Source organism: Thunnus albacares, chromosome 12, assembly GCF_914725855.1.
Source record: "Thunnus albacares chromosome 12, fThuAlb1.1, whole genome shotgun sequence".
Classification (NCBI taxonomy): domain Eukaryota; kingdom Metazoa; phylum Chordata; class Actinopteri; order Scombriformes; family Scombridae; genus Thunnus; species Thunnus albacares.
In genome coordinates, this window is record NC_058117.1 from 19,848,726 (window position 1) to 19,872,324 (window position 23,599).

Sequence of the window (23,599 nt, forward strand, 5' to 3'; positions counted from 1 at the left end):
AAACCAAGGTATTGGACAATTTTGACCTGATGATGGCGCCAGATTAGAAGTCAGAGATCACCAAAGTTATTACAATTTATCCTGAGGGGGACATGACTGTGTGTACCAAATTTCATAGCAAGTCCATCAGATAGTTGAGATAATTGAAAAGACACAGTAAGAAGTCACCATTACTGTATGTCTGCCATTATTATGTGTACTTCTGTATGTGAATAATGGCATCACAATGATGTACTGCAGATACAATAAACTGACCAGCAATCACAAGCAGTTATCACACAATCCTTAATTTATTTGTCCATAAATCCATTCTAATATAAATCTTTAGTATGTAAATAATATTTCAATAAAACATTGTCAACAATCATTTACAGGTGAAGTCAAAGAGTTAAAATGTCCCTCTGGCAAATCCAGCTGTAAACATCTACAATCACGCGTTCACTAGAAAAGTGATACAAAGGAAAAGAAAAACCATTCATCATCTGGCACAGAGGCTCATGAGCTAGATACTGACAAAAAGCCCTTTCAAAAGTGCATCATACAACAGTGTTGTCGCAATGCCTTTAAATGGAAATTCACATTTGCATTACAATACAACAATAAAATAGTCAAATGTGTTTTCCAATATATTTGGCAATATATCACTCTTCTTATTCAGATATGTATAAAAAGTGTTAGTTGTAATTTTCCTAATGTCTTTCCGTATGTCAGTAATGTTCAAAATATAAGTCACAAAATTATTTTAAAATGTTGGAAGACATTTTGTAAATTTTCTGTTGAACAGCAAAGCAGTGTTTAAGTATATTCAAGTCAGTATAAATAAATGAAGACACTCAGGGGATTACTGATTGGAAAAAAAGGTCAATTTCAACATTAAAGCCTTCAAATAAAGGACAAATTCATGTATAACAGTGATTCTTGGACTTCTTTGAAGGTTGTATGCTAAAATGTATACTTTTTTTTGTTTGACACACTGCAGGTTGTGCACATTTCAGGTGACAATATGATGCTACCACCCCAAAATAACATTACACAGCAACAATAAACAGCATGAAAAAAAAAAACACATCTCTCTCCATCTAGAAAAACACTATAAATAAAACTCATTTTTTATTATGTTTTGTTTTTCTAAAACAAACATTGTTTCTTCATCTAAAGGCTTTATGTACGTCATGAGAAAAGATAATAAACTTGTTAAAATTAATGAAAAATCATCCCTGTTAAAACATGAGTGATATTTCAAGTTAAGCTCAAAATGATAGCTAAATATTTAAAGCACTGAAACTTACATTTTGATATGTACTCCCTCTTTTTACCCTTCAAGGGTAAAGTTGGGGAAACATGTACACATTCGTAGTGTTTGCATGCATAGAACTCATAGAGGTACGGCCAACAGAAGCCACATCTTTCTCTTTCCTCAACTGCAATCATCAGAAATCCTGCACTTACAGCTTTTGCAGAAGTCCTGCTTCTTACAGTTATGCTTCATCATGACTGCATCACAACAAACTGATTTCTTATCTTTTCTGACAACTGAGAAGGCGACAATCTTAAAGATATATGAGTCATGAGTGTTCACAATTTTTTTTTTAAAGTGTGAACTTTAAAAAAGTTTAAAAAAAGATTATGGTTCATGTTTCGGACACAAACAGCATGAGAACAGAGTTTCTCCACCAATAAAGGCTTATTCTACAACATCATGACATCCACACACCAATTTTAAGTTACTTGAAATGGTTTGTTAATGGTTACTGTCAGTAAGTAAAACAAATTCAGTTAATATCAAAGTTAAATTAGGGTTAAACGTTTCTACTTGCAGCAGTTCAGGCAGCTAAAACAACAAAATTCACTTGGTTCAAACAAATCTGTGCTTGGTTTGGGATTTCATCTCAGGTTGTCAACGCAAACAACCACAAACTCCACAAAATGCATTAATATGATTTTACTATGATCTTGATTTGACAGGTATTTAAACTTGCTAGATTCACTAAAAGCTACTGACATTCCTGTCTAGTTATTTTTAACGGTTTCTCTATTGATTTTCCAAGACATGTACTATATATTAATATATATCAATATCACAAAATAAAATTGCATTTACTGTGATAGAAGATTTTAACCAGATCACACACTCCAAGTGGGAAATGCATTGTAGCCGTTATGCAGAGTAGCACATATTCCCATTTTAGCAACAGTATTTTATTACATGAGACCTGTAGAAAAGGGAATAGGAACAAAACTTGATTATCAAACAATTCCACCGCAAGATAAAGCACAAATGCAGCTGAATTTCTGCAACGATGCAGTAAAAAAAAAGTTGCCTACAGGGTCTAGATCTGTAGGTGCCGGCAAACCTGTATGTGTGTGCACACAAGTTCCTCACATTCAAATATGTAACAAACCTCCAGTGTAGTTCGATACGCCTCATGCTACATTTAAACTGCAAGCTTTTACGAAAGGTAGTGCATGCTCACATTCAGTAGAGTAACACTGTTTTACCTCATTTTTTTCCCACCTTTGTTCAGCTTTGCCATGATCGGAACACCTCATGAGCAGAAGCTAGCTGTGAGAGACGTTTTTAAAATGCCATAACCTTTCATTGAGGTTGCTGAACGTCAGCAGACTCAGACACAATCGTGTGCATGAGCTTGAACACCTTGAATGATGTGTCAAAAGTCAGTTTTACACCTGCTTTGTCATGCTTCCTCTCAAGCTCACAGGAGGTCAGTTCCATCGTAGACCACAGGTTTGTCTAGACTCAGATGATACAGCACTTTCTTTGAGATGAACCTGATTAGCAAGAAAGACAGAGGAACATTAGCTCCTTCCTGTTTAGTTTTTTAGGTTTATGCAATAATAGTGGTTTATGCTACAGAGATAAAAACACAAAGGCCTAACGTGACACAACACGTTATTAAAGCACAGAATGACTGACCTGGAGAAGGAGTTGTCAAAGATGAGTGTGTATTCTCCAGGGTTTCTGACTTTCATTTCTCCCTGGATTGTCTCCTTGTGGGAGTTACAGCGGGTCAGTGGGATCAAGACCTGGGGAGAGGAAAGGACAGAAGTCTTGTCTGACATGTATTAACAGCAGAGAAATGTTTCTGTATACATTAGGTACAAATCTGAAAGGGTGACAGGTATTGTGTTTGCATGTTCTCTTTATTCATATGCCAGTGTCTCACCTTAGCCTGCTCCAGTGGAGTCTCTGTACTCTCCCTGTAGACCACGCTGAAGGAGATGCTCTTAGGTTCAGAGGTAAATGTCCAGGTGACGGTGGAGCCAGGACTGCTCATGGTGATGGGGATGGTGCTGTAACAGCTGGACTTGATGAAAAGCTCTCGGGAGCTGTCCCCAAACCCGGAGATGTCATCCACCGTGAAGTGGACAGAGAGCCTACAGCAAAGAGCATAAACCAGGATACGAGACAGTTCACATATTGTAGCACTGACTAATGTTTATTTTTGTTAGCAATTAATCTGCTGATTATTTTCTTGATTAACCTATTAATAATTTGGTTAGTAAAAAAGGTATTACGTTAATTATCATAAAGGTCAAAGAAAACCAGCAAATATTCACATTTGAGAATCTGGCATTCTTGCTAAAACTGTATAAATGAAAAATGTGGCACACTGAAGTTTGTTTATGGATAAAGTTGCAACTTTCTATGTAATTTCGTATTCAAAGAAGAGCTAAAACAATAAGTTAATGAACCGATTAGTCAATCATCAGAAGATTTATTGGCAACTATTTTTATTTTAAGTAATTTTTCAAGCAGAAATAAAATAAATGAATTCAGCTTCTCTAATGTAAGAATTTCTGCCTTTTTTGTCTTATATTCTAGTAGATGTGTCCTTGAGCTCTGACAAATTGCAATGGAAAGTTTACACTATTTTTTGACATTTCGTAAAATAAGTCTTAGCTTCATTTCCAAGAAAAGACCACAACATGAAGGAAGAAAGCCCAGTCTGATTGAAGCACTGTAATCTGATTAAAAATTCATGGTATATTTTTGTTTTGGGTCAGAGGTCAGCACTCTGCTCATTGGCTCTTCACCAAAACAGATGCCAGGAGCCTCAAAGCTTTCTCCATACTGAATATATTATATATTAACAAAATATATATTAAACAAACCTGTCCAAAGTTACTAAAGGAGACAAACAAAAGTCCCACAAACACATATCAAGAAACATTTAGGGAAGCTGTTCATAACACACATGGATAAGTTTCATACTTCACTTCCCATTTTAAGCTTTTAGTTTTGACCAGAAGAAAACATTAAACTTCCTCTGAAAATGTAAAGCCAAACCTTGTGACCGCATCCACATGTAAACACAAACAATGCACGCGTGATTTGCCGTTGTAACTTTCACTGCATGTGAAACTTACGTGAGTTCTCCAGACTTTATCAGGCAGATCTCTGCATCCTGTACTGCGGCACTGAGGTCCTCAGTTTCTTCTGATGCAATGTCTCCTGCACTGGTACTGCTTTTACTGGAGACAGCAACAGAAAACTTCTTACAAAAAAAAAAAAACAAAACCCAAAGGGGAAAACAAACTTTTTCAGGGTTAACACTAATATAACTGTAAAAGTATGCATTTGTTTTGTGTTTTATATTCATACATAATGACATTTAAAGTATTTTCTGATGAGTGTCTGATCTAATTATATCCACTGTCTCTGGAACTTCAAGTCCGAGTGGGAGTAGATTTTTATACACACCATATGTAGAAAATTTAAAAAGCCTAAAAATATCTTCAAATGCTGCAATTTTCATTCATCTTTAAATATCATGCACTTGAATTTCTTTCCACTGCTGAAACATTTTCAGTTTTGGAAATGTGTCACTGTGACAGCCTGCAGAACTGAAATGACCTAAACAGATCGTTTCAGAGGTGCCATTGTTGTAAAGGAGGTATCTGTGAATATTAGTAATATTAATAATATTATATCTGTTTCTGTGGTTGGTATTAACCTGTCATGTCATCGTTTATAATCTGTATCGCTGACTTTGTCTGCAATCAGTACTCCCAATTCCCCTGCAAGTGAATGCATGTGAGATACTTACAGTTGTGCTGCCCCCTGCTGTCCGTGTCCAGGAGAGCAGGCAGTGGAAAAAGAGAGGGAGTCACTGTCGTAGACGCCACTCACTTCCTCCTCTGTGATGATGTCAAAAACACCATCCTCCAGCTTGTCACCTTGATCTGCCCCTAAAAAACACACATTACCTACTTGTTCAGTGTTGCATTTTCCATTCTTATCTTACTATACTGTAAATACCATTACATACACACCACATCGTGCACTAGTATCTTATGATCTGACAGATTATAATCCTCTGTGTATGGGTGTGCTGTCACCTGAAACACTCATCACAGCTCTCCCAGCCTGCAGCAGATGGCTGAAAGGTGTGCCTGGTGTGCTGGTAGACACGTTCTCCTGTGGGTGGCGCTCAACTACTGCACTGTGCTGGTTATAACAGTCCCTGCAGCAGCGCTCTCTGTTGCCCTGCTGGGTGCTCACCGTGTTGCTGCAGCAGTAGTAACAGAAGGGACGCCCACACAGTCTGTGAATAGACATAATATAATTGAGGTAAAAATGGAATGAAATGTAGATAATTATAGTGTCGAGAGGAATAATTAGTATGTAAGGAAAACTTTTTTTTGTTTTTTTATTTTTTACAGAACATGATTTATGCTTTTCATCTTTAAAGAGAGACGACACATAAAAGAAACACATAAAACCCAGAATTAACTCAAAAATTTGTCAATCATAAAAGTGTTTTGTTTTTTGGAGAGGTATGGTCTGTTTGGGATTTTGCGCAAGGCTGCTCCAAAGTTAATCAGTCAAAAAAAAGTCATCTTTAGTTTTCAGCTTTGCAGTCCCTGCTCTGATGACCTGAGAGTCCCTGCAGTGGTGCTGAGGGACAAAAAGTGTCTTTACTTTGAGCACAGAAGGGCCTGATTTTGTAATCAAAAGTAAAATGTTGAAATTAAATAGAAAAACCACTGAGGATGTAGGATATACATCTTCTTTTGACACAATTTCCACGAATGAATGAATGAAAACCATAATTTTGAAAACACTGCATGCAATTCTCAAAGTGGCGGCTCATTTTCTTGCAACAGTAAATGTACTTCTTGTTGCTTTAATGCAGAACCTAAAAATTTAAGAACAAATGTCTTCAAACTCATTGAGTTAGCAAAAAAAATAAACTGCTACTGCTACAACTGCTTTTCTGATAAACTAAACTGTCACCATGCCCATTGTGTACATCCTAACATGCAAAACCGTAAAATAGATGTATCTTTAAATTCAACTATTAACATGTTTATCCTCAAATTCAATTGCGGTTCATCACATGTTGTCAAATTTAGTTTACAGGTGCATCTCATCATGTACTATGATTACTCAAACATATCAACATTGAGTCTTATGTATTATAGTTACCACAGTTCCCGAACACGGAGCTGCAAACTGACATTTACATTGATTTTAATGGATACAATTCAGCTGATTTCACTCCTGACTTACAGTTAAGTCTAAATGAGAAGTGCAACAGAAACAAAATGTCACTGGACTTCAGTGACACAGTTCCTTTAACTTGTCTTGCAATGATAAATGGAAATGTCATTATGGTTGCAGTGATGCACCAGTTATTGAATTTGTTTAAATTCGACACGTGAATAACTGCCTTTTGCAAGACAAATTACGTGTTGTGTTGCACAGTAGAACATGGTGGTAATTGTGGTAATTACACTCAGTGTTTTGAGAACTGCAGCACTTCCTGAAAATGTGCTTTAGCAATTTAGAAAAACTCTAATCATGACACTACTAATTAAAAAGTAGCAGCACTGACAGTAGTTTTATTGGCTGACATAGTGATATGTACGGTAGATTTTTAATTACTGTATACCAAAATCCATCTGACCTGCAGTTATACTTGCGGATCCACCAGCTAAACTGACTGTGACAGTCCAGACAGTAGTTGACGTCCCTCTCTGTCTCCTCATCCCGCAGTTTCTGCTCAAACTCCAGAGCATCCGTCTTCTGCCACAGTGCATCTTTCTCCCTGCAGAGAGAACCGTCAAAGATATTTGTATATGCAATAAAATCACTAAAGACACAGTATACTAAAGATGACTGGGTGGTTTGGATGCCATGGCCAATTTAAAAGTACAATAGGCAATGCATTTTGACATCATGTCTCCACATGGCTTTGTGCATATTTCAAATCAACCTCAAGAAAAAGAAACATGAAAAACATGGTGTGCAAAGTAAATCTGAGGAAGAATGAAGGATGTTTATACCTGATGAGTTCTACAAGCCTTTCCTCCAAATTTATTTTGGTGCGGTAGAGGTCATCAAGTTCAGCAGCCGTCTTAAAATCAAAGTTCTGCTTGTCCTGTGTGATTCTCCGTAGATTTTCAGTCAACTCCTGACAGGCCCTCTGAGCTGCTGCTAAGTCCTCCTCAGTTCTGCACACATACAAACGCAGGTTGATTCATAATATGGTCAAAAAAAAAGCAGGGATTCTCATGTGATGTTGGTTTTCTCCATGCAGTTATTATTTGTAGGCTTGAATTGTAAAAACAGCAAGAACACGTACGCCAAAACCCTTTAGGCATATAAAAAAAACAAACATCCTAATCTAAAACACACAAGATTAAAAACGTTTTCTTAACAGCTTTAATTTGGTCCAGAATGTGTGATTATGAATACAGTATCTCACCTTGATAAATTCCCTTTCAGATGGATTATCTCGTCTTCTTTCTGCTGGATGAGATTTTCGCACTGGGCCATCTGGATGTTTTTCTCCTCAATCTGTTGGCAATATCTCTGATTCTCAGCCTGCAATCAGTACAGCAAAGCGACACATTATTTCTGCTTCTACGTGAGATATGCTCGTGACCATAACATTATGATTATTTTACATGCCAAAATACACAATGTAACTGCAATTTCTGTTTTCATTTATCAATCCGACAAACACAAACACACATAGTGTTTCTGTGCATACTGTGTGTGCACCGAAACCAAAAGTGTTGTCTGCGGCGTAGGCCATATCAAACAGTTATATTTTCATTTCCTTGCCTGAAACCACTTGTAATACCGCTACAACTAATTTTCAACCATGACTTAAAAGCAACCTCAGAGGGTTTCAGTGAATAGACTGGGGCTAGGCCATCTGGAAATGATAATACACCCAAATTTTTAAGTAGCGGGCTATCCTCTCACCTCTAGCTGTTTGAGTTTGTTCTCCAGGTCGCCCACCTTCTCCTGTTCAGTTGCCAGCTGTAATCTCACCTCCTGTAAATCTTGATTCACGCTCTGGATGAGAAAATATGAGCACATGGTTAAAATTCAGATATGACAGTAGTTTGTTGATGAACATCTGCAGTATCTTGGCAGCCAATACCTAACATAAAACAATCCAGCAGTACATTTACATGCATTTAAGTAACCAGGTTATGCAGGATCTTCCCTTTCTTCCTGCCACCCTGAAGTCTTTGTATATGTCGCAGAGAAACTGGCACTCTACCAGAGAAATCTAGATGGGGAAATCAGCCTTCTCTAATCCTCTACCTCAGTTACAAAAAACAGGTTTCTCGTTTATGTGATGTTTAAGAAATCAGCTCACAGGAGAAAGCCGACTGTAACCCGGTTACTTGAGTGCATGTAAACACTTTTAAGCATACTGCATGTTCTTTAGCTAATCTGTTTGTGGCTGACCTCGAGTTGGCTGCCGTGGCTCATGGCTTGGCTGCTGATTTGGAACCGGAGTGCATGAATCTCCTCCTGGCTCGTCTCCTGCACAGTTTCAGCCTCCTGCTGGGCCTTGCTCAGCTCTTCCTGCAGCTCCTGCTTGGTTGCCAATAAACCGTCCTCCTTATGGAGCTTACTGAGGAGTTGCTGGTTCTCCTGATTTAGCTGAACCATGCAGCTATTCAGTCTCTCTGCCTCCTGAGCTGCCTCCTTCTCCAGATCTTGCAGCTTTGTTGACAGGCCCTCCCAGCGCAGGCGAGCCTCTTCGTTCTCAGCGGTTAGCATACACACATGCACACCGAGTTCAGCTGTTTCCGTGTTGGCTCTATGCAGTGCTTCTCTGGATTCATTGTTCTCCAGACACAAGGCTTCATAACGCAGTTTAAGCTTATTCAGTTCCTCTCTGGAGGTGGTCACCTCTGCAGCCAGACCTGCCCGAGCCTGGGCCTCACCGTCTCGTTCACGAATAAGAGCCTCCTCTCGCTCCCGGGAATGTAGAATCTCATCAACGTGCCGGCGATTTAGCTCCTCTACCTGGGCCTTGAGTTGTTCTGCTAAGACACGGAGATCCTCTCTGGAGGCCTCTGTCACCTCCTGGAGAGCCTGAACTTTCATCCTCTCCTCAGTTCCTGCCAGCAGCTGAGCCCTGAGCTCCACCACCTCCTCCCTCAGCCGGTGCACCTCCCGTAGGTTGAGTTCCAGTTGAGCCTCAGCTATCACCAGTCTAAAAGGGGCCTCTTTGGTTTCCATTGAGGATGTCTGATGCTCATCGTGAAGCTTCTGCATTTTTTCATTGCTCTCCGCAGCTCCTTTTTCATCATGCACCTCCCCGGTCCTGCTCTCCAGCTCCTCGGCTCTCGCCTGCAGAAGACTGCATTTAACAGTCTGGTCTCGGAGTTTAGACTCAGTTTCCTGGAGTTTTGCGAGTAATTCTGCTTGGCTTCTTTGGGACGCTGTAAGGTTTTTCTCCAACTTTGAAGCTTTGGCAGTAAGCGAGTCAAGTTCCTCTTGAGTTTTGGCTAACTGTTTTTTCAACGAGGACTGAACCTCAAGAAGCTCCACATTTTCATGCTCAATTGTCTTCAACTGAGCGTCTGATACTTCCTCCTGGATGAGCGTCTTCTGGACGATCTCCTCCAAATGCAGGTTTTCATCTAAAAGCTTCTTCTCTCTGTCTTCCACACACAGCTTTGCAGTTTCTACCCTCCCCTTTAAGTGCGTTTCGGAAGCCTTCAAAGAAGCTAGCTGGTCTAACAAGGCTGCCCTGCTCGCAGCCAGCTCTGTAGTGCTCTCCTCACTCTTCTTAATTGTTTGGAGTAACTTAGCATTAATTTCCATGAGATTGCTGCATTGGGTTTTGTAGTCCTCAAGATTCTCTGCTTGATCACAGGAACTGACTTCATTATCAGAAAGCTTTGAGATCAGACTTTCCTTCTCAACATTTAGCTTTTCCAACTGCTCCTCTAAATGCTTGATTCTCTCTGAACCAACGGAGAGCTCTTTCTCTCTGTTTTTGAGAGTTTTTCTTAAATCTAGGAGCTGGCTCTCTAGTGTTTCATTCTGGCTGCTACTCGTGCTACATCTCTGCTCTATCTCCTGCCTCTCCTCCTGCAGTCTTTTCCTCAGCTCCTCTGCTTGTCGTTCTCTGCACTCCAGTGAGGCTTGCAGATCCTGAAGCTGGGCTCTCAAGTTTCCCGTCTCCTTCTCTTTCAATGTCAGTGCTCCCTGAATTCGACCAACTGCACCTTGGAGCTCTTCCAACCGTTTGAGGGCCTCCTCCCGCTCATTATGGGCCCCGGCTTTTACTTCAGCTAGCTTCTCCTCACAGCTTCTCAGCTCTTGTTCCCTGAGTTTTAGTTCCTGAGACAAACGCTCAGAGTGCCTGGCCCTGTCCTCAGCCTCTCTCTTTGCCTCCAACCTCTCTTCCTCTGCAGTCTTGAGTTTATCCAGGAGTTCCTGGATTTTCCAAGCTGAGTCACAGTAGCTAGCTGTTTGCTGGCCCTTTTCTTTAAGAGCCTCGTCCAACTTAGACAAAAGCTCCATATTTTTATTCTCAGCAGCTGTGAGTCTGTCTTTAAGTTCACTGTTTATTGCTTCCCCACAAGTTTGTTGGTGATTTGCTCTGTCCTGGCTAACTATGTCTGTGTTAGTTTTGGGCTCTGAAGATAGTGAGTGACCAGAGGTCTTCTGAGCAACTGATAGCTGGCCTTGAAGGTCTTTCACGACATCTTTCAGTTCAGCCGACTCCTTGCCTAACTCCTCAACCCGTACCAGAAGCTCTTGCTGTCTGAGCTCTGACTGGTCAAGCTCAACGCGGAGATTCTCTGCAATGCTGCAAGAAGAGGGCTCCCCCAGTTCTCCCAGATCACCAAGGAGACTGTGACTCAAGTCTGGGATTGGGAGAAACTCCTGTGCCTGGAAAGTAGATGGAACAAGAGAGTTCTGGTCAGGTGCTTCGCATTTAGACAAATACTTTTTTTTTTTAAATTGTCTTTACAAAGCACTTATATCAGTACAAGTGTATACCTGTGAGTGTGAATAGCTGCTAACCAAACTGTTGATGCTGGAGCAGCGACTGGGAGGCCTCCACAGGAAAGCTGATGAGGCAGCACCTATTGTTCGCCTTTCACATGATGAGATACCAAATGTTAATGTCACATATAACCAAGAAAAACAGCACTCCAAGTAAGACAAACATTCAAGGACAGCTGCATGACATCTAACTGATTGGATAAAAAAATCATAACACAAAAGAGGCACTTAAGTTGATGGGAGAGAGTATTTAGGGGGCTCTATGGCAACACTTTAGTTTGCAGGTCCCCTTATTTCCACAGTAAGGACGTTTCCTGCAAAGGACTATGTAACTTGGTACCAATTCTAGGAAAAAAGAGACAATGTTCTCATGCAGTACAAAGTACTTCCTAATTCATATAGAGCTTTTTTAAGAACACCCAGACATAATGTAATAGTAGAAGGTAACTGTTTGAAGTGTATCAGCGATTGTTGATTTTCAGAGGAATTGGTAAAAACTTGATGACTTCATGACCAAATGAATAGGAAAACAGATAAAAATCAATTTCAGATGCACTTTGTTTGAAACCTATATTACTTTACTATATTACCTATTTTTTACTAAATATTAATTCATTTGTTGGACATCTATATTATTTTGTTAAATCTGCATATTTGTTGACAATGCTTGCATGTATTTTACAACTGCAAAGCATGTTCAGTTGATGTGCTGTGCACCATTGATTACTCTGGTAAAAGAAGGTTATACCATACGTACAAGGACTGTCTCAATTTGTGTTGTACCACATTATGAAATCTTCCTATGAAATTTCAACCGCTTCTCAGTTCTTTTCTAGGACATTTCTTTTCTGAGAAAGTGATGCTGATCGTGTTTACTCAAGAATTCTGATGTAAAGTGTCCATGCCCTGACAATAAAGGTTCATCTTATTTTTCTAACAGTTAAAATGAGTCATGTCTCAACTCAACTCAGCTTTATTTATATGGCACCTTTCATACAAACATGCAGCCCAAAGTGCTTCACATAGCAGGATTAAAAGAACACAGACACAAAAAAATAATTTTGAAAATAGCAAAATAGACAACAATAAAAAAAACAAAAAACAATTTTGCAAAACTTAAAAATTATAACAATGAAACAATAAAGTGTTGAAAATAGATAAATAAAAGTCAGTAAAATAAAAAAAAAAAATAGTTCTACAGAGTTTACAATAAATTAGGCTAATAACCTGTTTTCAGAGTAAGCCTATTTCTCAAAGCTTCTTAAAAAGGGCTGGTCTAGCAATATGTTGTCATATGTTTAATGTTTCTCTCTAATCCAGTACTGAAAAAAATGTCCTTTCAGCCATCCAATCACAACTCATGAGAAAAACCAAAAGTGTGGGTGTAGGTACAACATGAAATAATTTCAGTTACATGATGGGAAATGATAAGCAGAAGTGCAAATATTTGTCCTGACGTACATGCTAAAAAAACAAAACCTCTGATACAGTATCTGTTCAATCTAATGTAATCCTATACAATAGCCCTAAAAAAAAACCAATAAATTTGTAAATTATACAGGATATATATTTCTTATTTGTTTGTTTGTTTATGATGTGTTTATGATGTTGATTCAACATTTTTCAGGTAACTTGTTGTAGGTGTTGTTGCACTGCATTATATTGTAAAATTTACATAATAATCATAATAACGAAACACCACAAATTACGCTCTTAAAAAAATGTCTACCGCCTGTAGAGTGACTGAAAATTGATGACAAGGAAGTGAAAGGTTTGACAAAGGTGCTGACATGAGGAACAACGATCAGCGCTCACACACTGTCGGCAGCCTCATACTCTCACACACACACACGTTTACACACACACTCAAGCAAAAAAAAGAAAAAGAACTGTGAATGTTCAGGGTGATCAGATAATTAAGTGTTACTTCAAGTTGTGAAGTACCTAATACTGCTTCACCACAATTTTATATTAGCTGCACCAAATTTGTGTCTTAATCCAAATTAGTTTAGCTCTCTCTCAGATCAATTAACAAATTGTTTCCAACCCCGAGGTAGAGGAAGCCTATCTTTTATTTCTTAGTTAAGTGTCTGTTTCCACCAACACAACACCAACAATGAATTCAACACCCAGACTGAATATTGTGTTTTCCTTGAGCAAAACACAGGAAATCTTCAACTGCTGATTGGAAAAATGTAAACATAACCGTAGGCATTTGTTACCTCGCAAAGTTTGGCCAATCCGCATCAAGGTCATAACCTCTGGCCGCCACATCAAATTGGATCTGGTTGAGCTCATAAAGATGGTTGATTATGTCAGTAGTGAGGTGACACTTGAGGAAGGGACTTCGGGCATAATACCAGTCACTGCATGGGACGAATATGAACCAAAAAAACAAACAATACCATTAAGCACACAAACAAACACACATTTTTTATTTGACACAAAACATTGTTCATACGGTTTTTCGAGCATTATGTTTCGAGTTTATACTGTGCTGTTGATGTTAAGTTGAGATATGATGAGGTAAGATAAGCTTTCATGACCCCACGCAGGGAATTTAAAGTGTCATAACAATAAAACAAAATACGAGAACAGACGCAAGCATGAAAAAGATAAAAGCATTAAAAAAATATAAATGAAACTATATTATATGCACCACAGAGAGGTTAATTGTGCACTGTACTGAGAACATTCCAGGGACCAGATACATAAATGATGTGTACGCACAAAAACCATGCATACGCCATTTCCCACATATAAACTGGTATTTATAAAAACAGAATGTGCAGTGAGAATGTGTGCACCTCATGCATTCTTCAGACCAGGCGTACACCTTTTTCTAAAGCGATTTGTAAAATGCCAATCAAAGGTACATTTATAAACGTAACATTGAGTAATCACTTTTGTGTGATTAATTTTATCATTCTTTTAATTTACATAGGAGTCAACATTTTATTTTGCTCTTACTTTCCTTTTTATTTCATTTCACTTAGTTGTGACACACCCTGTGAAGTCAGTTTAGATATGAGCGCTACAAACTAATCATAGATTACATTTCTGAGAAATCACTGCAGACAATGATTCACAGGTCCATGTGATGAATTAATGACATGAATGGTCTAAAGAGCTGTACAGCCACGTGTAATGTTTGCTCTGGTTGTTGGAGAACCTCGCCAGAGTGACGCAGTGAAATGGCACTTCTTCTTTCCCATTTATTTTACTGACAGATGTACAGACTGGTGGAGCGGGCGGAAAAATGATATGAAAACGGCTGGTTCAGGGTGTGTCTTCATCCTTTTATTGCTCATTGTGCAGGTGGAAATGAGGGTCGTGCACAGTGCGCCCAGTTCCTCGTGACTGAGATGTATAGAACAGAACCAGCTTTATAAATCTGACAAATATTCCTGACTTTGTGCGTACACAAAGTTTCAGTCATGAATCTACACACAGTTTTATGCATCTGGCCCCAGGTGTACTGAGACACAAAGAATCAGAATACCCAATGCTATTGAAAAACAGATGGAAAATGTATGTGGTTCAATCCCTTTCAACTCTACCTCCTATCCAATATTGGTCAACTCTCTCAAAATAGTAATTTAGATCATAAAACACTATTCTGGCTAAATAAAGGTAAAAAAAATTTTTAAAAAAAGCAAAAATAAAATTGACATTTGGTCTGACAGACTGAGGAAGTGAGAAGTGTCTGTAGGTGTATGTGGTCAGCTATGTGGCTGTTTTGGTTCTGTGAAAACAGAAATAAGACAAGAATCAGGAACAACTAGTCACACTTACTGAGAAAGGACACCAACAAACCGTAAGATAAAGTACTCAAATGGCGTAAAACATGACACGTCAAGACAACCTTAGGATAACAAACATAATGAAATACATATGTATGCATGTGTGTGTGTGTGTGTCATCTGACCTTGTGACCTTCTGATTAATAAGACACTGCTGCAGTGTGTCGGCAAGACGCTGGTGAACAAGTGAGTAGCGGATGAAGGCCCGTCCTTTCCCCAGCGATGTTTTTAACTGAGGACACACAAAAATATAGACTTCAGTGTACATTCACACTCATACGCACACATTACCTTACTGCAATGTGGTCTGATACTGTTCAACATAAACTGGTTTCTACTTCCTAAATAATCTGTTTGAATGTAACAACAGTTACAGTTGCATGACATTTAAATAGGGCTGCAACTAAAGATTATTTTCATTCTCGAGTAGTAATCTGCCCATTATTTTCCCGATTAAAAATGTCAGAAAATGGAAAAGTCCAAAAAATAGAGTCCAAGATGACATCTTCAAACGCCTTGTTTTGTCTGACCAAAAGTCCAAAACCCAAATAAACAAATCATATCAGCTCTAGTTTTAAATGACCCCAATTTAAAAAATTGTGTTTGGTTAAAATCTTACCCGACACAGAGCATTTTAGAATGTTTAAGTTTAAAGATAATCACTGCATAGACGCTAAATCTACTGTACCAAAACTCTCTGACACATTAGCAGATGGGGGGATTTAAGTAAGACAACAGACTCACAGACAGATCTACCATAAGGACACCAGCTGGGGACTCCTGTCATGTCTGTGACTGACTGACAAGAAACGAGAAGAGTAAAAGTACAATTTTTATATAAAAGCACCAAAGGTTTCCAAAAAAATAATTAGCAGTCAGCTGTTATTGATTGAACTATGTGACTTTTAAAAGAAAAACATACTGACCCATAAAAATCCCTGAAGAAACTTTAAATGAAGGATATCTTTTGCTAATGAATAAACCTTCACTAGCAAAAAATTAGACATGTGGTCTTACTATGTTTGTTAAGCAGGACTTAAATTAGCTCTCACGATAGACTACAGCTTACAAATAACCCAGTTTTCCCTGAACAACGGGACAATTGAACATCACTAGAGTTGAGAAAATAAGACGAATAAGCTATTAAAAATGAATCAGCAGCTATTCTGAAAGTTGAAAGTTGATTAACCATTTCAGTCATTTTCCAAGCAAAAATGTGAAAACATTTGTTGTTTCCAGCTTCTAAAATGTGAAGCTTTGCTGACTCTCTTTATTATACTTGACAGTAAACTGAATATCTTTGGGTTTTGGACTATTTGTCAGACAAAACAAGCAATCTGAAGAACATGGTGTAGGATGTGTATTTTAATTCAATTTTAGCATTCGATATATAAAAATGTTGCTAACACACCTTTTAGAAACTTATAGTACCATCAAACTCAAGAAATCTGTAATAACAAAAAGGTACAATTGGCTGACGGACACTAAATGAAACTCATTACAGTCTAGACACCCCATATTTATCATATAGATCAGATTATTAGTACTTTTTAGAGAGACCAACATGTCTTGTATACACCAATATCCCACAAGACAAAAACAAAAGTCATGTCATTTTAAACTACTCTTAAGAGTACTCCTTAGATCTTTTCAAGCATGAAAAACCTAAATATAAGGCACACTGAAAGGTTAAACAAGCTACAAATTACATATAATATAAACTAGGAATAGAAATTTCTAACAAAATTGACTACAGCTATTCCTCTACTGAGCTCACCGCTGTGAATTCCCAGGACAGAAGGTGAAGAAGAAACAGTACAGCAGGTACAGACAGCAAGTGAATTAGCGGCACTGAGTCTTACCTGACTGACCAGAGGATTAGTCACGTGTTTGTACGGTCACTGCGTATTTGTGTATGTGTGTATATGTGTTGCACGCTATGGCAATACTGAGGCACCGAAGGAGATTTTGTGTGTGTGTGTGTGTGTGTGTGTCGCAGAGGAGGATTACCTCGGGGATGGACTTAACAAAACGGATGCCATCGTTAGCTCCCTTGATCTTAATCAGGCAGTCGCAGAAATAATCCCAGTAGTCTTTCCTCTGGCCAAGAAAGGTTGTCTTTTCTTTCTGATCAAACTAAGAAACACACATCATCTTATTATTGCATTACCGAACAACATCCTCAACAATGTGGATAGTACAACAAGTTTGTGTGACAGGAAATGTGTGATGTGTTCAGGAAATCTGGTTTGTAATTAATATACTTCCTTTGAGCTTTCCCCCAGTTTAACCTTGTCTGTCTAGAGCTGTGGTTCCCAAACTAGAGGTTGAGACCCCTCCAAAGGGTCACAAAAGGCTTAAATGGACAGGACTGACTTTTTTTCTTATATTTGCTATTTCTCTACTGAAGTACTCTCTAAAAACTATCTGACAAGTTAAGAGAAAAATAAATCCCTCCTTGGTGGAATTGCTCACAACTCATTGACATCTGAAACCTGTGATGAGAAGTCACAAGTGCTTTACTTTAAAGGACGGGTTCACAATTTTTCAAGTCTGTGTTAAACAAGACTAGGTCAAAACCTAGTATATGTCAGAACCTTGTATGGTCAATGTGTGCAATTGTGGCCAATTTGTTAACAGGGATAGTCAGTGGTAGTGTCTTGTGTGCAATTTTCTGTAGTGGTAATAGTGGTAATATTTGTTGTTAAAGTGTACGGAAGTAGCATATCATATGACGTGGTTAAGCAATGTTTGAGCAAAAAAAAAGGGTATAAATGCAGTTAGAACTCATACCTTGGGAAATTAGATTTGAGAGAACTTATTTTAACTTTAACTATAACTATTCTAACTATCTGTTAACTCCCACTGCTCTTTCATCTGTATCTATCTGCGGATGTCTGTAAACATATGGTCTCATCCATATGTTTATGTAGGATTAACATTCTAGGCAAACAGTCCGTCAGCTGTGTGACTTTATATCTGCACCGTGACGTCTTTCAGAGTACACAAACACCGTAAATACACCTGTCACCTGCCCAGCACGGTGCTCTTAAACTGCAGACACCGTGGCTACACTGTATTTATATACAGTCTATGGGCTACACACAGTACGGCATGGCTATGATAACGATGCTAACCATGCAGGCTGGTAAAATGGATCTGTCGCATCTCTTTGTATCCGCGGGTTTATGTTCCTGTTAGTGTCAGAGCCTCTTTTTGAGACGCTTCGGTTAGTAAATGTATGTTTTTAAATCTTATTTCTGGGCTGCGCTCAGGGGCTCCCCTGTAAACGCCCCCCTGAGGACGTAATTTAAACTGTTTGTGCCAATTCGTTTTAAAAGAGCAACGGCCAATGGGGAAACTCCAACACTGGGCCGGTCGACCGATGGTGTAACTTCTAGGGCTGTAGTCTGCTGGTCGACTGGTCGATTAGTTGGTCGATATGCTCTCGTCCGACTAAATTCTCATTGGTCGAATAATCTCTGTGTTATTTTCATAAGGGGAAAAGTGCTACATCAATAGCTTTCCAGGAGTAATCCATTATTTCCTGTGGCGAGAGGTACAGACTAATAAATTACCTGTGAAAACGGGGGTGTATTCAAAACACCCCCGTTGTTTTCACAACTTTGAACTCGCCCAACCTAATGCAGCCTGCTGGGTCTAACTATACTCAACGTTTATTGAATGTACTGAAAGTTTACTGAATCTGTGTTTCTCCATGATGACACAACGAGAACTCCCGCCAGGCCAAAATAAATTACATTTTTTAATATTCGACAGCGTTTGGGAGTCTCTGTGCATTGCTGTTCCGGTACATGAGTCAACCTCTGTCGTTGCCTGGGAAACCACTGGTAGCGTGGCTCCGTTAAGGAGTATGTTTGCGTAGCGTGTGGGAAAGAGCGAGGGGCAGAGAAGTGACGGTGGATGCGAGTGAGGCAGAGGAGAAGGTTAGTAGTAAGTTGTCAGTCTGGCAGTAGATGTACAGTACAGACTACAATGTGTCAGTTAATAAATGCTAAAAAGTCAAGTCTGTTGTTTCCCCAAATGCTGGAAAAGTGAAGGGGGTTAGCTCCAAAGTTACCAACAATGGGTTAGCCTAACTTGAAGACATAAAACAGAGAAATACAGAACAGAGAAATGTGTGGTTGCCGAGTTTACTGTGCTCTCTGTCCCATTACCCTGGCCCCCCCCGCGCGCGACTAATCGATTAGTTGAAGATTAGAAGATTATACGATTTTAGTCGACCAAGATTTTCTTTGGTTGGCTACAGCCCTAGTAACTTCATCACTCACTGAGTCTGTCTGTCAGTTACAGACATTTCGGGTTATACAGGTCCAGCCAAACAACAGTCAGGTGCTCAAATGAACACTGAAACATGTTTTTCTTGACATAATCATTCCTCTTTTGCATACTGGCCATTAGAAGATGCTTTCATAATGCACTTACAATGTAAGTGATGGGACACAAAATCCACAAGCCTCCTTCTGTGCAAAAGTTTATCCAAAGCTAATATGAAGCTTCAGCTGACCAAATTAGTCATGTCAAGTAGATATCTTTCAATGTTACAGTCTTTTTTAGTGCCAAAGTCCCTCTTTTTGTTACTATACTTCCACCACAGTTCAACAGGGAAACACAAAGAGGGAATTTTACGCTAAAAAGAAATGTGGCAGATATCCACTTGATATGACTAACCCAGACCGCTGAAGCCTCATATAAGCTTCAGATAAACTATTAAATGCATTTTTGCCCAAAATGACTTTGTGGACAAACTGTGGATTTTGTCTCCCATCACTTAAATTGTAAGTGCATTTGAAGGGGATCTTTTAATACCAAGTATGAACAGGAGGGATGATTACAGTGAGGAAAACCTCTTTCAGTGTTCATATGGCCACCTGACTATTGTTTTAAGACAGACTTTATTGTGAACGTATCCTATAAGGGTTAGAAATACAAAAAGGAGTTGACTTTGGTCTAGAGCACTGGTTCTCAATCTTTTTAGCTTGTGACTTTCTGAGTCGAAGCAATATTTACTTTCAAACACTTGTCACAGGTTTCATATGTTTGAGCTGTAGTAGTAGTAGTAGTAGTAGTAGTAGTATTTAGAGGCTTGAAAAGGTAAAACTTGCCACTATTTCATGAGAAAAAAGCGAACATATGAGAAAAGTCAGAAAAAATAAAGAAAAAATGTGTTGTCTTTGTAAAATGTCCACTTTATTTTCCTTGCAAACTCTAAATAAAATAACTCCCTTTAGTTTTGCTGTAATTATTGTAAATGGGTAGATTTAGGTACCATACCTGTAGCAGGTATTCTAGTTTATAGAAAAACTTGTGCAGGTTGCCGCTGTCATCAGTGATGGGTTCACCGCACTCCTTGTGTTCTTTACTCAACTCTTGCACAGCATCTAAACAAGACAGTTATTAACACTTACACACACAAATACCAACATATGTTCTTGTGCACACATACAGGACAAAGAATAGATAGTAGTAGCAGTCATTTACAGTTGCTGTTGATCAGTCATAGAAGAGTTGTTTTGATGTGATACTTTTCTACTTCACTTGTGTACACAGACTGCTTCAGGTTCTTATTACAAAGAAACTGTAAGAGATGGATGTTTACTGTGTGTGTGGACAGCTTAATTACCATGAAGATCTCTGATTATCCTCTGCAGTTGATTATCTCCAACTGATGAGGAGGAGGCCATTGTGGGGGACAAGGGGCAATGTAGTCAGGAAGCCAAATTCTGCATGAAGGATTAGAAATACAGAGATTCCCATTATTTTGGATATTTCAAAAATGTAAACACTCTTACTTATTTCCCTGACTTGTCAAGAAAATACCCAATCATTAACTTAGAGCACATGACTGTAAAAATATGCCAAAGCTGATGCAAGTGGGAAGTAAACAAAAAATAATAGTCCTAAATCAATTTCCTCCCGTCGCTTATTACTGTCATAATCATAAAAAAACAATGCCAACTCTTGCTCTCTAAGAACCTGATGAGGCAACTTATTCCACAGAGGTGTTTATGACATAGTTGAGATGACACTGATGATACTACAGTAGCTAAGTACAAGTTAGCAAAATTTCCCTACAGACAGAGGGGGTTACAACATTTGCATCACGACGACAGGTGAAAGCGAATCACTGTTTGGAGATACCGTGTGCTTATCAGACCTCACTTACGCAATATTTATCTACTGTCACCATTACAGAACAGAGGAGTTGACTTACATCACTTGCAAACAGCTTTATAATGCAACAGACCGCAGCATAAACATCGATATGACAGGGTAACGTTAGACGCACGCTAACGTTAATTATAGGACATGCACCTGCTCTCGGCTCCTCATTTCCTGGTGTTATTAAACGTAAATTTACGTTACAAACCAAGGCAGTCTGATTGTAAATAAAGCGAAAAACCTCTACATTAAATAAATAGTTAAATAAAGGACGTACTTGATGTGAAAAATGGTCCAGAGTGTGCAGTTTGGAGGCGATTCAGCAGAAACTTGCTAGCATTAGGGGGTGGGCGCTGAGAATGATTGACAGGCCGAATGGACAAATAGGCGCCAGTAACTGCTGAGATCTTTCCTAGTTTGGTTGAGAGACACGTGATAAATAAACAGAAAGCTGAAAAGTGTGGTGTGCATACTAAACATAATATTCTATATTTTATCGAAGAGAATATCAGAACATGTATACAAATAATATTTATATTACTATGACGTCAATATTTAAGATGTTTTTTTAATTAATTAAAAAAGGAGCTCAAATTTAGATGTTGTTATATTAAGGGATTTTTAACAAGAGAAATTGAGGACTAATAAATTGCTAATGGCATCAAGATGCAAAAATTACACAAAAATACAAGTACATATTTTTCTATTTTTTGGTGGTAAATATGAATAGAAACATATTTTAATATTTTTCAAAATCTATCTTTAATTGATCTTTGTTTTTTTACTTGTTATATATTTATATATCTTATTTATTATTTTATTATAGTTTCTGAATGACATTTAATCAAATTTCATCAACATAATCAGTTGAATATTCAGATAAAACATAAAAATGAATTAATGGATGGATATATTAATAAAAAGAACAACACACAATACACAAACAATCTGACAATCTGTCAGTTCTTTAAAATACTTTAAAGTCAGTAAATATTTAAGATTCTCCAGGAGCCCCAAACCAAAACTGATCTAGAAAAAAACTGCATTTTTTGTTACTGCAGCAGACTCGTAGAATGATCTGCAATATTATCTTCTGTACTGTTGTACTATAATGTTGAAATAGTAAGTCAATTAATCAATTAGTATATCAGCAAAAAATCAATTGCTCACTATTTGGATAATAAATTCATTGTTTAAGTCTTCCACTTTCTCAAATTTAAGAATTTGCAGCTTTTCTCTGTTTTAGATATCTTTGGGTTTTGGACTGTTAATCAGGAAAAAAAAAACAAAAAAAACAAGCATTACAATGATGCAATATTGGACTGAGACACTGTGATGGACTGAATAATAAGTCAATTATTTAAAAAAAAATAATAGATTAAATATCAATGAAAATAATTGTTAGTTGTAGCCATATCGTATTGTTCATTGTTATTTGCTGTGCAGTTAAATAAAAATTAAAAATCTAAACTCATATTGCTGAAGGAGATATTCTATTTGTGATGACAAAGTTATAAGCCAAAAACAGAGAAATTATGACACAGTTTAACAACAATGTAACAAAATATATGTGGGAACAAGTTTTAAAGGTGTCACATCTTGCCTGGACTTAAGGTGTTTTTTTGGTCTTATGTTGTGTTCTGTGGGGTCTCCTGGTTGTGCACGTCTGTTTGGTCCCTTGGTTCATGGGGGTTTTCTTGTGTGATTTGGGTGGTGGGTTTTGGAGGACTGCATCATTGGTTTGTTGGGTTGTGTGCTTGGGTTTGTGTTTGTGGTTGGTTTTGGATGGGTTAGTGTAGATGGCATTAAGTTTGTTTTCTGGGTTTTTGTTCTGTTTCCCTTGTGTGTTCATGTACTCCTCCACACCTGCCCTGCATTTGGACTCATTAGCCCTGCCCTGCTGTCTTCCCCACACCTGCCCTGTGTTAGCCTCGTCAGCCCTGCCCCGCTCCCTGTGTGTCCTCAGCCAATCAGCTCCCTGTATGTTTATTCCCCTCTCGAGTTCTCCACCCATCTCCCCACCTGCACCTCATCTCCTTGTTAGTTCAGTTTCTTTAAGTTCTGGTTTTCTGTTCAGTCCTTGTTGGATCGTTTTGTGTTGTTCCTTCTGCTAGTTCTGTTCAGCCCTGTTTACCTGTCCGTGACCATCCACAATTAAAAGAGTTTTTCATCATATCTGCATTCCGGGCCTCTGCGTTTGGGTCCACTCCTGCTTCCCCGAGTCTGACAGAACGATCCAACCAGTAATGGACCCAGCAGAGACAAACTGTTTTCAAGGAACCCGTCTGGCACTGGGGGGACCTCGATCAGCCAG

The 23,599-nt window shown here is 38.5% G+C and overlaps 1 protein-coding gene across 2 annotated transcripts; it reads right to left on the reverse strand.

Moving 5' to 3' along the window:
- Positions 1 to 271: 271 nt before the first annotated feature.
- On the reverse strand, positions 272 to 21,666 carry LOC122993703 (FYVE and coiled-coil domain-containing protein 1-like). 2 transcript variants are annotated; one of them, XM_044368079.1, is made up of 18 exons: positions 21,563 to 21,666; positions 20,747 to 20,846; positions 20,398 to 20,504; positions 17,113 to 17,238; positions 15,228 to 15,334; positions 13,522 to 13,665; positions 11,294 to 11,390; positions 8,735 to 11,182; positions 8,240 to 8,332; positions 7,734 to 7,852; positions 7,312 to 7,479; positions 6,933 to 7,073; positions 5,362 to 5,567; positions 5,070 to 5,211; positions 4,390 to 4,494; positions 3,186 to 3,396; positions 2,936 to 3,045; positions 272 to 2,790 (listed from the first exon to the last, which is right to left on the reverse strand). In XM_044368079.1, exons 2-18 carry the CDS (start codon positions 20,805 to 20,807, stop codon positions 2,715 to 2,717), a joined length of 4,461 nt encoding a protein of 1,486 aa, XP_044224014.1. In that variant the 5' UTR covers positions 20,808 to 20,846; positions 21,563 to 21,666; the 3' UTR covers positions 272 to 2,714. The 2 variants fall into 2 exon arrangements, with proteins under 2 accessions (XP_044224014.1, XP_044224015.1); XM_044368080.1 differs by lacking the exon at positions 21,563 to 21,666 and adding an exon at positions 21,338 to 21,441.
- Between the last annotated feature and the right edge of the window lie 1,933 nt (positions 21,667 to 23,599).

Bases quoted from the DNA above. Each gene is read 5' to 3' on its own strand.
- LOC122993703 (XM_044368079.1), bottom strand. From the start codon at position 20,807: ATGGCCTCCTCCTCATCAGTTGGAGATAATCAACTGCAGAGGATAATC. The intron at 11,391-13,521 runs GTAACAAATGCC...ATCATGTGAAAG, and splicing joins GATTGGCCAAACTTTGCGAG to GCGAACAATAGGTGCTGCCT. The intron at 5,568-6,932 runs GTCAGATGGATT...GTCTATTCACAG, and splicing joins ATCCGCAAGTATAACTGCAG to ACTGTGTGGGCGTCCCTTCT.